This window comes from Notothenia coriiceps, unplaced genomic scaffold (genome assembly GCF_000735185.1).
Source record: "Notothenia coriiceps isolate Sejong01 unplaced genomic scaffold, NC01 NC01_scaffold00000339, whole genome shotgun sequence".
Taxonomy (NCBI): domain Eukaryota; kingdom Metazoa; phylum Chordata; class Actinopteri; order Perciformes; family Nototheniidae; genus Notothenia; species Notothenia coriiceps.
The window spans coordinates 23683821-23700026 of record NW_011333040.1 but is presented as its reverse complement, the minus strand read 5'-3'; the positions used below and the strand labels follow the sequence as shown (position 1 = coordinate 23700026).

Below are 16206 nucleotides of genomic sequence, written 5' to 3'. Positions count from 1 at the left end.
GAGGATTCATTTAACGCATCCATTAGCATGGCACATATTCAAAATCCTCCAATGGCTATTTGTTAAATGTTGCAGGTTGAAGAGCAACCATTTGCAAAAACCGGGACTTATAGGTATGATCCATTAATTATACTTTTTTGGAGCATATTAAGGACTACATTTTCTGAGAAGATCTTATGATATATTCTCTAATACATCTAGTCATGTTAACTGTATGTTCTCAACTCTTTGTTGTTCTATCACTTCAAAATGGTTGTTCAACAGTTCCAGCAGTGCATATCTGCTCGTGTACAGAGGTAAGATCAGAATAGTACATCAAGAAAGCATTAAAGCGTGGGATATTAACAGATTATTGATTAACGTTGATATTTCCCTCCACTTTACACCCTCAGAAAGTCTCAAAGACGAGGGGAAAGACCAAAGAGGAAGGATCCATGATGACAAAGAAAACAGGCATGAGAGCCAAGATCAAGACAGACAAATACAAATCAGCACAGATACAAAGAAACCGAAGGATCAGACAAGACATGAAAAGGTTTCAACTTTCAAAAACGGAGACGTTCTCCCCAAACAAAAAACAGACGCAAACAATGTGGAAATCGTCATGGAAGATGATCTCCCCAATCCAAAAACAAGCAAAATGGAGGTAGAGGAATGTGAAACGACAAAGGGTATTAACATTTCTGATCCTTCTTTTGGTTTGCAGTTTTTGAAGAGTTTGTTGTAGTAAATTCGCATCTATTTTATCTTCCCACCAGATAAGGATCGTCAGCCGCCCAGCAATCACTTCTTTGGCATCAAGAGGAATCATATTTATATTGCTCTCGGCGCTATTGCATCCATTCTCATTGTGATTTCTGTCGTACTTGCAACAACTCTAAAAAACTAGTAGGGATGTCAGCTTTGAAATGTCAACCAGCTCCACCTCAAGCTATCAAGGTGCTGATGAAGAGGCGATGATTCAACATTCAAACACTAGTTGGTAAATTGATGGTTAAGGAACATGATTAGGTATCTCTAAATGTGAAACAATATATCATAACGTTGTATTTACTGTTATGTCCTGTTTTCTCAGTATGCTATTTTGGTGTCAGATATTTTAAGAAACCAGCTGATAAACTATGAATGAATCAGGCCCACAACAAATAATGTTCATGACTTTGCTTTATGTAGTATAGATCCATATACTATCTAAATATTATACATCAGCAAGGATTTTGGAATTGTCTGCAATCTTTTTTTAAGTATAAATGGATGGAAGTTTGCAAAATGGCCAAATGCGTGGTGTACCACAGGGGTCTGTTCTTAGACCGTTTATTTTCCGTTTACTTTGATAAGGTGCAATATGATTATACTATCTTACCGCTTTAATCTTCTTACAGACTTATTTCACACGTATAAAAGTCAAAAGTGTATCTGTTGCACAAATGATTTATTTTAAGCTATTTTTATTTAGAGTCCAAATATATGATACGTGTTTGTTATGTACAATGTGTGGCTCAGCCCAGTTATTGCCAACAACATTTTTGTCTACCACATCCAATCTAGTATATCATATTACATCGTAACTCCTTCACAAACCTTTAGTAGAATGGAAGACAATGATTTCAATCCAGTGTCTTTAACTATTTCTACCTATTGTGTTTTGGGGTTTATTCTTTTGTGACATGTAAAATACCAAATAAAGCTAAACAAACTCGCCTACTGACATACTAGTTTGGCTTGCTGTTTGCATATACTGTTCTGCATGCATTTCTATCAGGTTTGTAACCCGAGTCACTTAGCATTTCGTACAAGGTCACGATCGAATAAAGATAAGGCATCAAAAGCTGGTATTTAAACTATTCAGAAGTGTGGTAAGCACCCGTTTAACTGCTGGCAGAGACTAGCTGCCTGTCAGCCAAGGATACAGGTTTCACCCAAACAAAAAAACTTGTGTTATTTAACCCCGCCATACTGCATTTTTTGTAGTAGTCATGAGCTTGGTAGTTTGTTAGTAATTGCAGATTACTTTAGACCCCAGAAATAAAATGCTCCAAACTGCATTAGCATATTAAGGACATTTATTTAAGCGTAAAACAAAGAATAGAGGACATATGCAAGCACAAAAGCTTAGTTTTTTACATTACAATCTTCATATTTTTTGGTTTTAAATGATGGTCATTGTTGTTAAGAGTCTTTTTTTCTCTCCTGCGTCTTCATCCTATTATGCCTCCGGGCAGCATAAGCAGCGTATGGATGGTGGACATGTGTCGGATCCCGTAGGATAACAGCAGGGCAGACTCCTCCAGCTGCTCAGTTCTGTACACCATCCGGATGTCTGCATCTGAACAGGAATTAAAATTAAAAACAGGGCTTGCTACAACAGTTGTTAAACTAAACGCATGCATCTGCAATTTTATGAGCCTATATATGCATTAATACAAACATCTTCATATAATAAAAAGGAGAAACTTACTTATCTCTAGTTCTCGAGTAATCTTCTCTCTCAGCTGCTTTACAGTGATCTTCTTTAAATCCTCGTCATTTTCGCACACATCGATGACCTTTTCCTCTCCTCTGGGTCCACTTACTCTGAGTTGAATTGTCATTTTCGCAAATGTACCCGATGTGCCAGTGAGGAGTATGTGTGGTTGTTTTGGTTCAGTGATGCAAACGCAAATGTAACTCAAAGATTGAGGTGGGAGGTGTTTATGTTTTTTTTTTTAAAGGCGTGTTCATGGTGCGACTGAATATCATGACTCATTAGGTGAGAATGATCATCTGTGTAGCCATTGTTGTTTTGTAAGAGGACGAGTAGAGTCGAGTCGGGATGGGGAACGGGTTGACAACTGAGCAAAAGAACAGGGAGTCATTTGCACAACACAAGAGTCTGACCGGTACACAGAGGAAAACGTTTGGGAATCGAAAACTAAGAAGGAGTCCGACTGATGTGACGTGGAGAAGTCATTTTCAAAGCACTGATGTGACGACTGATGATAGAAATGTAAGTCATTCTGCATTGTAAAAAATATGCCTTGGAATTGAGGGAAGCAAGGTTGCATATCAATGCTAATGTTAGCTTGAACCTCAGGAATTGATGCTAGCTGGAGAATGTAAAGCTACTTCAAGGCAAGGACAAACTTGTGAATTTAACTAAAGAATGATTTATTCTGATGATACGAGTAACAAGGTTGCGTTGGTTAGAGGGCCACGTTCGCTCAAGAGAGAAAAGATAAGGAAAATATATGAAGTTTAAAAAATGACTTACCTTTGTCTACCTATGGCAGTAGCACATGGCTTGATGATGTCATTTATTCTGTGTCATGTGACCTACAGTTTTTTCACTTCCTCTCCTTGTGCTTAATAGGTTTTGGTAGCAGGGTTTTGACCAATACAAAAGACGTATCAACATAAAAGTACTAAGTAGCAAAAAAGGTAAATAAAAAGCCTATTTTAAATGTAATATTTGACATGCAAGTTAATCACCAAGAAGGTCGGACAAATGAAAACGCCATTTTAGAGGGTGCTAGAGATTGATATTTTAAAAACACTTTTTCCACAACTTTATTTACATTTTGTCTAAGTGCAAGTAGTGTTTGTGGTGGGACAGGAAATGTCCTCCAATTCTTGAATGTCCCTTTACATAAACCTGTTTACGGTAATTTACTCTACAAACCTGTGTACGGTAAACTATTTTAAAAACAACAGATACGCTGTAAACCTTGACATTTTCTACCGCAATTTCAACATTTGTTTTACAGTTTGGGCAAACGAACAACTTGGCGACTGGACAGAAGGCGATTGATTCTGAACAACCAAGCAATTTAGCAACTGAGCAAAGGAGTGATTCTGGACAACAGAGCAACAATGCAACAGCTGAGCAGAAGTGTTATGACCCAAAGGACACCACATTTATTTTCGTCGATGGAGAAGACGACCACGATTGTAAGTAGCCAAAGAACCTGAGATTTAATTTCTAATATATCTAACTTCTCATTAACATTTGTTTTTTGTGTTTCTCGTAGTTGAGTGCGATGACTTCAAGTCTCGCAGAGCGAAGATGTCCTGCGGTCATACCGTCACCCCCATGTCTCTCACCAACTGGTGTAAACGGCTGTTGGGTCAGGTAGTGTGTTAGTTAATCTTTTATATTGACATTGATAATAAAATGTGGCAAAAAACAATCTCTTAATTTGTCTTTTTTCAAACCCCAAGGGTGAAATCAGATTTGTGTGTGGCCAACCCGGCTGTGATGTTGAGTGGCCGTATGACGAGGTGTGGAAAATGGCTCTTCTGACCCCCGAAGAAATGGAAAACTTTGAAAGGAAAATGTTCAGTAGAGCTGCTAAAGAATACTTGGACGTCAAATCAGTAAGTATCTAAAGCAGGGGTGTCCAAACTACGGCCCGGGGGCCAAATGCAGCCCTCAGCAAATTCTAAAAGTATAATGACTTAATAAACTTCTGCTTGTCTTATATTGTACTTCTTAAATATATATGTAAAAATATATTACACAGTATTCATGTGTTAATAAGCCACATGTTCAAATAAATTCAGTCAATTAAAGTTGAAAATATGTTTTAACATTAGAGGTTGATAAGAAAAAAGCCCAATTACAAATTCACATAAGAACCTTGAAATCTACCCTTCATATTTCCCCTTATTATAATCAATGTGAAGCTTCTGTTTTAAGGAATGAGCTGCTAACACGATAAAATAAACCCTCTGGAGGGCTGTGAGCTGTTTTTTTCTTACAGTATTTTCAAGTATCAAGAATAATTNCGCCTCTATTGGGAATCCCCAGAGGGAGATTTCCCATCATCTGTTATGCTCAGAAAGATAAGCAAATGTTTTTTAAGGCCTTTTTCCTCATAAAGACACTACACAGTATTTTCTAATGTTTTCTTAACTCAATCATCTGACTAGTTCAAACTGCATTGAAACCTTTTGTTATCATCTTTTGAATGCATGACTTTTACTTGTAACAGAGTATTCCTACACTCTGGTACTTTTACTTAAGTACAAGATGAGTATACTTCTCCCTTCTTCTTGAATTAACAAGAATGCCATCTGCCTCTGGCTCTACATATAAGCATATTAATATTTTGTCGTGTTAACTTAAACACCCTATATCCTAAATAAAGAATGACGTGAAACATACCTATCTTCATGTCCCGCACAATTCTCTTCTTCAGCTGCAGCACGGTGATTCTTTTCAAATCTTCTTCATCCTCGCACAGATCCAGGACCTTCTCGTCTCCTCGGGGGCCATTCACCCTTAGCTGGACTTTCATGTTGGCTCTTGAGTCTTTTCACTGTGAGGAAATTGCAAGAAGTGGGTAACAGCAATTGCAAATGATCCTATTATAAGAATAAAAAAAACACTCCGCCTCACCTGTAACTCTACGTCACGTGACTTCATGGAATTTAAAGCAGGTCAGCCAGTCATGATTGTTTGATAAAGCTTTCAACATGGGAGGCAAACTCTCAGCTCCACGCAGAGAGAGAATAAATGAAAGGCAGTGTATTCGTGACATTTGGACCCATGAAGATGTCTCAGGATTTAATGAAAGATTCGTAGGCTGTGAAGACGAGTTGAGCTCTGGAGAAAGCAGCTGGACCGAAACAAAAGAGAAATGTTACGACCCACAAGACGCCACTTTTACATTTGTGGAGGGAGATGATAATTTAGATTGTAAGTATATTCTCACATTTACCTGATATTTTTGTTATTTTAAACGCCCCTTAACACTGTTTTTATCTGCTTGTGTTGTCTCACAGTTTTGTGTGAGGACTATAAGTCTCTCAGAGCGAAGATGTCCTGCGGCCATGCTGTCACTCCGATGTCTCTCACCATCTGGTGTCGCTATTTGCTGGACAGTGTAAGCTGTTTACACCCCCATTCATACATGCTTTAGCGACTAGCCTACACTTTTCTCACAAAATTGCATAGCGGCAGTGTATGTAGTAAACAGTAATCTTATTTAAGATTTGTAATTGTAATAGTAGGTATAGTTTTTAAAAGATTGATTTTGGTTAATATCAGCGACTAATAGGCTAAAAATAACATTTTATACTTGAATTGTTTATACTTTAAAGGTAACTCAACATGCTTATTGTCAGGTTGTATTTCGGTTTTGTACCGAACATGTATAGCCTACATGCTTTAATGTTAAAAAAACACGTTGTTTGTTATCAAACTGTCTGAAGACACCTGTATTCCCCGTCGGTGTGAAACGCTCCGTTTTGGGGCCTGTCTCTTTAAGAGCCCAGTCTGCTCTAATCGGCTCCAGAGGAAATTAGGTACTTTTCCTCAGGTAGTGGGCGGAGATACTGAGATGGGGGAGGTGTATACAAACAAATGCTGAAAAAGTGAGTTTTTCATTATATGTTCCCTTTAATTTAATTTAATTTTTGTATATATCTTAGGGTGAGTGCAATTTTGTGTGTGGTCAAACTGACTGCGATGTCGAGTGGCCCTTCGAGGAGGTGTGCAAAATGGCCCTCCTGACTGAAGAAGAACTTGAATACTTTGAGAAGACAGTGTTCAGTAACGCTGCCAAGGATTACCTGGGCGTTAAATCAGTAAGTATAACATTGACGGCATTTACAGAGTTGTTCTAAATATTTGTTCACTATCAAAAACATGCCTTTTTCAAGCATAATGTACACTGCCTTAAATTCTTTATTATGTGTATATATTTATATTGTGTATTTAATATTATACTATCGATATATATCCTTCATTATTGATTAATGTGTATATTCACTGTTTTAGTATTTTGTTAATCATCTACTGCTAATATGTTTATCTTTATTGTTTGTATTTAAAAAAAAAAAAAAAAGGGTTTTATTTTTTTATTTTTTTATTCACTGGCAATATCTTATCTATCTGCTGCTGTGATGGAAGATAACAAAAAAAAAATTAGATTAATAAAGTTTATATTATCTTATTCAGAATTTTAAAACAACGACATTTGATTTCTTCATTGAACAGTGTCCTGGTTGCAGTTCTCGTGTGGTAAGAAGTGACCTCCATGACCTCTGTGTCCAATGCCCAGTGTGCACAGCCAGGAGAAGGCGGGGTTATCAATTCTGCTGGCAGTGTTTGAAGAAATGGAAAGGTCCGGCTCCCCGTTCAGACCACTGTGCAAATAGAGACTGCCAGAACCCACTGGACATACTGAGAAACTGCCCAGACATCACCTTTGAGGACGTGGAGGGGGTCTCCGGCTGCCCCTCCATCCGGGCCTGTCCCACCTGTGGTTTGCTGGTGGAGCACAACAGAACCCAATGTAAAAGCGTGTTCTGTGCCCGCTGTAAAGTGGAATTCTGTTTCGTCTGCCTGAAGCTCGCTGAAGAGTGTGTGGATGAGGACGACATATCCTCCCTTTACAGACTTTGTCCCAGTAGCACCGAGGCAGATCTCCGTACCCGTGTCAGAGGACATAACTCCGTGATCTCACTGAAAATAATAATAAATGTAACAGGTACATCATCATAACTGTGTTTGCTCAGACAAACTCATACCTGCTCTCAATAACAGAATATCTTTCTATTTTTACTAAAAATATCTCAACCCATTATTTCTTTCCACAATTGAAATAATGAAATAGTTTATTTTCATTTAAACAAAATGGTGGTTATGAACATATAATAAAATAAAAACTCTTATTATTCAATTCTTTGTTTGTGTTCTTTTTTATTGAGTAGGAGATGAGTGATGATAATGGATGGAGAATTATTGAACTAGTCTTCTTTGATTATGAACACTGTTGTCCTCGCCTCAGTTCATGTTTCCCTGTCTGTACAAGCAACAGGCATTTGGCACCCGCCCTGTGTATGAAAAATAGCTGACGCCTGTATTCTAAGGCTTATTACAGCAGCTGTGTTGAGAGATTACCTCTTTCTTACTTCTGGATATGCAAACAGCAAGGTTGAACAAATGATGTTCTTTGGATAAGGAAACATATGACTAAACCTCAAAGAGTAAATCTTACAAATGCCTTCTGGAGCCTGCTCTCTCTCTAAGAAACATAGGGTAATGTGTTCCTGATTGACTGTTTGATTACCAACTTTTTGCCAATAAAAAGAGCAGGCTCGGGGACAGAACCTCAGCGTTGGTTTGGGCAGAGGCTGTGTGACTACTGTTTCTCAGCACATTTCTTTGTCAATTCTCGTTACTTTACTTGTTTCTTTACATTACTTTTGCGTTACTCAGCAACAGCGTAGCCAAAACTTAAAACGTAGGCCTACATGTGCACACATAACAATTACTATTGCAATAAGGAAGGCACTCACTCAACATCATCACTCTGGGTTCGGGGGTCTCTAGCTACTAGCTTCGTGTTAGCATGTTGCCTGCAGGTGCTTGGAGAGGTTTGATGTTGCTGTGTTTGCAGCCAGCAATGCACCTTACCGTCACATTCCTGTCCTTTCTTCTGACAAATTTAAAATAATGGGCGCTCCACCCCTCGAAAGTTATAGCTGTTGATGTCTCTGACTCTGTCTCAGTCTGCAGCTCAACCCCTTTGACAGCCGCATCTGGACAAGTCGCGCAAATGTTACGAAAATATAAACCTGCGGTGGTAATCCGACTTGAAATATGTAAAATGTTAAAAGTTAGACCTATCTTATCTACCCCTGGAACCAGCTAAACCATTTATAAATGTTTATTATTTACTGTCGTGTCGGGTCACTCATTCACTGGATCAGCGAGCTGCATGAGACACAGACGGGCTGTCAGGAGAGGGAGAGAGGGTGAGGAAAAGATAGGCACATTTATTAAACCCGCCGTGTTATTAACAACCAAGTTACTGTAAACTTCTGAATAACGTAGTAACTACTATAGTCTATTTGTCAAAAAGAGAATCTAGTATTTTTTTCGCGCAATGTTAGTAACTGTAGTGTGATTATTACTGAATGTATAACGCGTTACATTACTCTGTTACGGACAAATGTAATATTATTACAGTAAAGCCGCGTTAAACCCAACTCTGTTAGTAACTTCCATCTTCAGTGTCCGACATCAGTTCAAAGCTCTCCAGTGTAGCCTACTCCTTGTGTTCCAGTTTTCTGATCCAATAATTTTATAACAATGAGTGTGTAACATCATATTACATTTGTTGATTTCACAAATTTGACATGAAAGGGGAAGATATGCATTGAGTTCAAACCGCAAAAACCTTAATAAATACGATGTGATCAAGGTTCAATAGTTGTTTATGATGCATCCTGATGCGATCAAGATTTTATTATGCATAATCTGATGTGATCAAGGTACAGTAATTTCCCGATGCATCATCTGATGTGATCAATGATTTATCATCAAAAACATTGTACCTTGAATACATCATATATTATTTTTTTTACATTTAATCAATTGTGAGTGGTGGTCATTTTAACTGTCCTACACTTTTGTTTAGTTTGAGCTATGCATCATAGTTTATAAACTGATCAGATGTTGTGTATGAAAAATCAGAATCTGAAAACTAGCAGTCAAATTAACTTAGTGGAGTGCGATACTTAATTAAATGTAAATTAAATGTGAAGAGAGGGTTTTTGTTCTTGCAGCACCGCTGAAAATAACAATACAATAATAGTTTAAAATACCTCAGACACAGAGGTGAATATGCACAGCAACAACTCTATTGGTTTAAGGGAGACAGCAAATATAGAGAAAACCATATTCTGAATAAATGACAATAACTTTGAATATGTGTCACTCAAATATACAATACTGGCGACACTTACACTGTGAAAACTCATCCTGGGGTAATGGAGGTGTTGGTGTTTTTATTCACTTGTACCACTTCCATTTAAACAAATTTGAACGTCACACCTTAAAATGGCACAATGCCGCCACATTCTGGTCATTGCATTTACTTGCATTCAAAGTCAAATCAAATCCATTCTTCAATTCTTCTCCTTGGTGATTTTTTGCATAAACCTAATATGTGTCAGAGTGTATCTTATCTAACCAATGCCTTCTGGAGCATGCTCTTTCTGTAAGAAACATAGCTGTCTTCCTGATGGACTGTTTGATTACCAACTTGGTGTTGGTGAAAAGAGCAATTTAGGGGACTAATAGAGCTAATGCAGAAGGCAAATACTAAGTCAAAAACAAGCCTCAGATACATAAACTTACTCTATGGTAAAACAAATTCTGTATTTTCCTTTGGGTGAACACAAGAAATACAAACACAACTTTTGCTTTAGTTTGACTTCCTGAAACCACAGAGTTAAATCAACAGAAGCTGAGTCGCTTTATTTCCTCTGCCACACGGTTATGGTGGTCTGTCTGGGGGCAACACCACTCGCACAACAAAAATAGAAAGACAACCTGTCCTCGTCCAGGCACTCTTCATAACGCTTCAGACAAACAAAACAGAACTTCACCTTACACCGCGGACAGCCAATGTATTTACATCTGCTTTTGTTATGCTCCACAAGCAAACCACAGGTGGGACAGGCCCGGACGGAGGGGCAGCCGGAGACCCCCTTCACGTCCTTAAAGGTGATATCATGGCAGGTGTTCAGTATATCCTGTGACTTACTGATGCAGCCTTCATTTGCACACCGGTCTGGATAGGGAGATGGACCTTTCCATTCCTCCAGACACTGCCAGCAGAATGAAAAGGCCACGTTTGTTTTAGCCGTGCACATCACGCAGCAGACCCTCACGTTGTTTACGTCGCTCCGCACGGCAGAGCACTTGCAGCCGGGACACTGTGAAGGGAAGTTGGAAGAAACATATAATGGATCAAATTCGTTTTCCAAGAACATTTGAGTGTCATTAGTTTAGATCAGGGGTGTCCAAACTTTTTTCACTGAGGGCCACAAACAGAAAAATATACGAAGGGCTGGGCCGTTCACTAGAGGTATATTGCCTTATAAGTTCAGTTGTAAGTTAGCAAACTCAATCCAATGTAGGTAAATTATTCTTGATACTTGAAAATACTGTAAGAAAAAAACAGCTCACAGCCCTCCAGAGGGTTTATTTTATCGTGTTAGCAGCTCATTCCTTAAAACAGAAGCTTCAGATTGATTATAATAAGAGGAAATATGAAGGGTAGATTTCAAGGTTCTTATGTGAATTTGTTTTTGGGCTTTTTTCTTATAAACTTATATGTTAGAATATGTTTTAAACTTTAATTGACTGAAAGTGGGCTTATTAACACATGAACACTACTGTGTAATTTATGTTTACATATATATTTAAGAAGAACAATACAATACAAGCTCAAGTTTCATTTGTGGGCCATATTCCATATGTTTTCAACTTTAATTGACTGAATTTATTTGAAAATNCTACTTTTACTTGAGTAACATTTTGAATGCATGACTTTTACTTGTAACAGAAGTATACTCATCTTGTACTTAAGTAAAAGTACCAGAGTGTAGGAATACTCTGTTACAAGTAAAAGTCATGCATTCAAAATGTTACTCAAGTAAAAGTAGAACAAATAAAATAAGTCATTATCCAGATGGAGTGTTAAGTGTTGATTATATTTCACATCATTAAAGTAAAATAGCAAACAATGTAAATACTCAAGTACAAGTACTTATATTGTACTTAAGTATTGTACTAGAGTAAATGTACTTAGTTACTTTCCACCACTGATTGTTTACAATGTGGACTTTGTTGAGTGTTACTTATACAAGTCTAATATGAGAACTCAACACAGTTTTTACCTATACAAAAATATATGTGTTTGTGTGGAATTAGAGTTTAAGCCAGGCCTAAAGATGATAACAAAAGGTTTCAATGCAGTTTGAACTAGTCAGATGATTGAGTTAAGAAAACATTAGAAAATACTGTGTAGTGTCTTTATGAGGAAAAAGGCCTTAACAAAAACATTTGCTTATCTTTCTGAGCATAACAGATGATGGGAAATCTCCCTCTGGGGATTCCCAATAGAGGCGTGGAAAAGTCTGCATCTAAGGTCAACAAATAAATAAAAAAATGGTCTCTTTATTTATTTTAGGTGATGATATCCGGATGGTGTTCAGAACGGATATTCTTGAGGAATCCTCCCTGCTGTTATCTTACGGAATCAAACACATGAGTACCATCCACACCCTGCTGATGCTGCCCGGAGGCATGATGGGAAGAAGACCATAGACTGGATATATGATGAAACCTGACCATTAATGTTGCCTATTATGATCTAAAAATACACCGAAATATATGTATTTAACTGTAAAATAAAATCTGTCTTTAAACCTCCTCCTTAATGGTTTATTACAATATGTAAGATATGCTCCAATTTAAAGTCTGTTCATGTAATCACTTTTTGTCTTTCTTTCATATTTCTCTGAAAGTCTCTCCAAAGTGAAGACTAGGTGGTTTTCCCCGTTAACTCCAGACAATAGCACGATGAGCTCTTTTACTGTCAATCTGTTGCTATTTTTATTCTAGTCTTTCTTGAGAAAACTCCCCATTGTACATTCTTTTAGACATCAGTGTACCAAGGAGATGCTTTCATTATGATGTGTCAATCAAGGATGATTAAAACCAGGAAATGCCACACCCAGTTATTCTATAATTAGCAGCAGGAAATGTCCTTCTGGGAAATCAATAATTTCTCAGAAGGAATGGGGGGAGAACATGAATGTCAGAAACCAACTAATAGCCTGGTTACAATCAAAATAACTAGCCAACAAAAACATACTGTCCTGCTCATAACGCACAAAGCCCTCAACAATCAGGCCCCCCCCCCCTACCTCACAGACCTGCTGCACCACCACACCCCTTCCCGCTGCCTCCGCTCATCAGAAGCCAACCTCCTATCCATCCCCACCCGCATCAAGCACCGGACCTGGGGGGACAGAGCCTTCTCCATCGCTGCCCCCTCCCTCTGGAACTCACTCCCACAACCCATCAGAGACTGCACTGACCTCAAAAATGTGTGTTGCTTGATTTTAATGTGACTTTAACTATATTTATTTGCGGTTCTTTTCTTTTCACTATCTCTGTAAAGCGACTTTGAGAAAAGCGCTAACAAAATAAATATATTATTATATTGCATATTAGTCCACAGATTGTTATCTTTCACTGTCAATATGTATATTTCTTACTTTTTAGTTTTATTTTCTATTTTGAGATGTTTCTATTTTATATATTTTTTATTTTCTGCTCTCATTTTCACATTTTGTGCCTAAATGCTGCTGTGACGAATGCATTTGGAATCAATAAAGTCAATCTTATCTTATCTGAAGTATTATTTTGACCTTAATTCAAATCTAATGATCCCCAGAAATGTACGTTTCCTGGGACTATAATTTGTGACTTAATTATAAACGTATTGTATTCAAACTTAAGCTGTCATAACGTTAAGTAATTAATAATCCTTACAAGTTAGTTGGCAAAGCTAATAATAATACGTCTTAAGTTGCTGGTTAAGACTTCCAGAAGATGCCACTCCTCAGTCAGTGTGTGCGGATCAGCTGTCAGTGAGTAACCACACTTGTTCCTATCAGCTGAAAGGCATATACTTTTATCTTGGTAAAGTTATCCCGACAGCGATTTAATTTGAATCTGTACTAAAGATATGTATAGTGTTTTCTTATTTTCTGTCATGGGTCAGTCAGGGATTCAAATGGTAACATTATACGAAGTGTCATTGAAGTGTATCACAGTATCATCGATGTGTGTTTGTTGTTAACGTCGCAGAAACGTTGTATTTATTGGCATTAAACAGATGCACTTTGTTCAGAATGTAAACTCACGGTAGTACGTACTGTATTAGCAAATCACAACAAAGAAACAAGAAAGAAAGAAAACTGAGGTTATTTTTAGTGACAAACACTTACCACACGAGAACTGGGTGTGATAAGTAAAATCATTAGAGAGAGGGGCTTTCTGTAAACGGCTAACAGTAACGTAACGATGACTTCAGAGATTTTCTGAGTACTTTTTTAATACATTTGAGTCTGTGCTGGATCGGAATATTTCTACGTTTTTGCTAGTTAATTACAAGGAAAGTATGGATTCATGAAGTGAAAACATCCAAATTAAACGTAAATCTAATTAAATTGATTTGCAAGCAGTTTTTATGTTTAAGTACAAGTCCATTGAATCTTAATAGAAAATATCAATATTTGCTTTAAGTGAATATCCTCATGTATTCTGTGGTGTAGATGTAGTTTAGGAAGTGTTCAAAGGAGGGACAGCGCCACCTATTGGACAACACTCTATAATAAGACCCCCTATGGCTGAGTAATGCAACAAGTGATATTGTTAGTGTCAACATGCTTAGAGTCGTCCAGTCCCGCAGTTGTAGTTACAGGCAAAAAATGGAAAGAAAATGGAAGATTTGTTAATGGAGCTAAAAGATGTGTTAAAAATAAATAAATGAGAAACTGAAATGGGGTTATAGGGATTTAAATTCAATGTAGTGATCAGTACCAGAAGCAAAGACATAAAACCACTTCAACTGGAGCCACAGAAGAATAACAATGTATAACCTTTGATAACCAGTTTGGAATGAGGGAAGTTTAGTTTTTACCGGATTCAACGCGGAACCATCATTATTCCCATAACTGGTCTTATTATTTTTAACTTCCTGGAGAAGAATAAACGCCAGGTGAATTCTTCTTCACACCAAAGTTTGCCAAGTTAATGATGTCATTATGTCAATACAAAACACTTATCACAGGTATTACTGGTACTATTCATGAGATGACAGACTTCAGTTGGCATATTAAATATTGCACCATTAGCGGCTACAAAACACCAGATGTATCTCCTTCTGTACTAAACTGAATCCAAGTGTTTGGATCAGTGGGCGGTACTGCAGCATCAGAATGTAGTTAGACTACATTTTAGAACACGAACATGATTCGAAAAACTACTCGGAAACAAGCACCTAATCGTTCTGCATTGGATGATGGGAACTTACAAGCAGCGTGACAAATAACAATTCTTTTTTAAGAGGAAAGATTGAAGAGAAAAGATGAGCAGCTCCAGAAAAAGATCTCATGAGGAGGGGAAAGCACCAGCAAAGAAACCAAAAGGCAAAGAAGATGCAGGTGAAGTACAAATGATCCAATGATACTGCAAATCCCTTTCATTGACGTTATGCACCTATTTCCTGGAGAGTGAAAGCTGAATAAAGTCTTTTGTAACATGTTTTGATCTATAGCACTGATTTTGGTTCAGCGTCCTATGGGTCTATACGTTTTGCACATATTTAACCTATTTGTTCTCCTTTTGTTCTAGCTACTCAGCTTCATTATGGTCTGTATAATCAGGGAGCCACGTGTTACCTCAACAGTGTCCTCCAAGTTCTCTTCATGACACCAGAACTCCATGACAGGTTGGAAACAGCTGCTTTCATCTGGAGAAAATATAGAAAAGACAACTGTGTGAAGTAGCTACAGTAAATGTGTTAAAGGTCCCATGTCATGTTTTTCTGGTTATTAACCGTCCCCTTGTACACACAAGGGGACGGTATGAAGGTTTTTATGCATGTAAACGGTCTGCAGAGTCACAAACCCTCAAAGTACACCCTGTAGCGAGTAAAACTCTAACACAGAAAATACCTGTCTATGCTGACCCAGAACGCCTCGTTGGAGATTTTTCTTTTTCCATTTTTTCTTCCTGAGTATAGTGACGTTAACGAGTATAGTGACATAACGGCCCCTCGCACACACACACACACACACACACACACACACACACACACACACACACACACACACACACACACACACACACACACACTCGTAGCCTGGCTGTGAGTGTGTGGACTCATCAGAACAGAGTGGGGGAGCTGACCAATCAGAGCACAGTGGGCTCATAGGGAGTGGGGGCAGGAGCTNGTGAAGTAGCTACAGTAAATGTGTTAAAGGTCCCACGTCATGTTTTTCTGGTTATTAACCGTCCCCTTGTGTGTTATGAAGGTTTTTATGCATGTAAACGGTCTGCAGAGTCACAAACCCTCAAAGTACACCCTGTAGCGAGTAAAACTCTAACACAGAAAATACCTGTCTATGCTGACCCAGAACGCCTCGTTGGAGATTTTTCTTTTTCCATTTTTTTCTTCCTGAGTATAGTGACGTTAACGAGTATAGTGACGTAACGGCTCCTCAACACACTCGTAGCCTGGCTCATGGACTCATCAGAGCAGAGTGGGTGAGCTGACCAATCAGAGCACAGTGGGCTCATAGGGAGGGGGGGCAGGAGCTCCAACAAGCCGTTTAGGACAGAGAGTGAATACA

The 16206-nt window shown here is 38.1% G+C and overlaps 3 protein-coding genes across 3 annotated transcripts in view; all 3 read left to right on the top strand.

The window, feature by feature from the left end:
• Window positions 1-1230, top strand: part of LOC104949397 (ubiquitin carboxyl-terminal hydrolase 47-like) — a 4066-nt gene extending 2836 nt beyond the window's left edge. The window contains exons 2-5 of the mRNA XM_010775758.1: window positions 76-113; window positions 265-296; window positions 393-671; window positions 759-1230. Of these exons, the coding sequence (XP_010774060.1) occupies window positions 76-113; window positions 265-296; window positions 393-671; window positions 759-889 (480 nt within the window). The 3' untranslated portion in view covers window positions 890-1230. The remainder of the gene's footprint in view (window positions 1-75; window positions 114-264; window positions 297-392; window positions 672-758) is intronic.
• Window positions 1231-2780: 1550 nt separating this feature from the next.
• Window positions 2781-16206, top strand: part of LOC104952640 (E3 ubiquitin-protein ligase ARIH2-like) — a 21562-nt gene continuing 8136 nt past the window's right edge. Inside the window, exons 1-4 of the mRNA XM_010779492.1 lie at window positions 2781-2986; window positions 3744-3927; window positions 4008-4108; window positions 4198-4353. Of these exons, the coding sequence (XP_010777794.1) occupies window positions 2813-2986; window positions 3744-3927; window positions 4008-4108; window positions 4198-4353 (615 nt within the window). The 5' untranslated portion in view covers window positions 2781-2812. The remainder of the gene's footprint in view (window positions 2987-3743; window positions 3928-4007; window positions 4109-4197; window positions 4354-16206) is intronic.
• Window positions 5145-7593, top strand: LOC104949417 (E3 ubiquitin-protein ligase ARIH2-like). Its single transcript, XM_010775779.1, has 4 exons — window positions 5145-5677; window positions 5764-5864; window positions 6412-6567; window positions 6980-7593. Exons 1-4 carry the CDS (start codon window positions 5455-5457, stop codon window positions 7484-7486), a joined length of 987 nt encoding a protein of 328 aa, XP_010774081.1. The 5' UTR covers window positions 5145-5454; the 3' UTR covers window positions 7487-7593.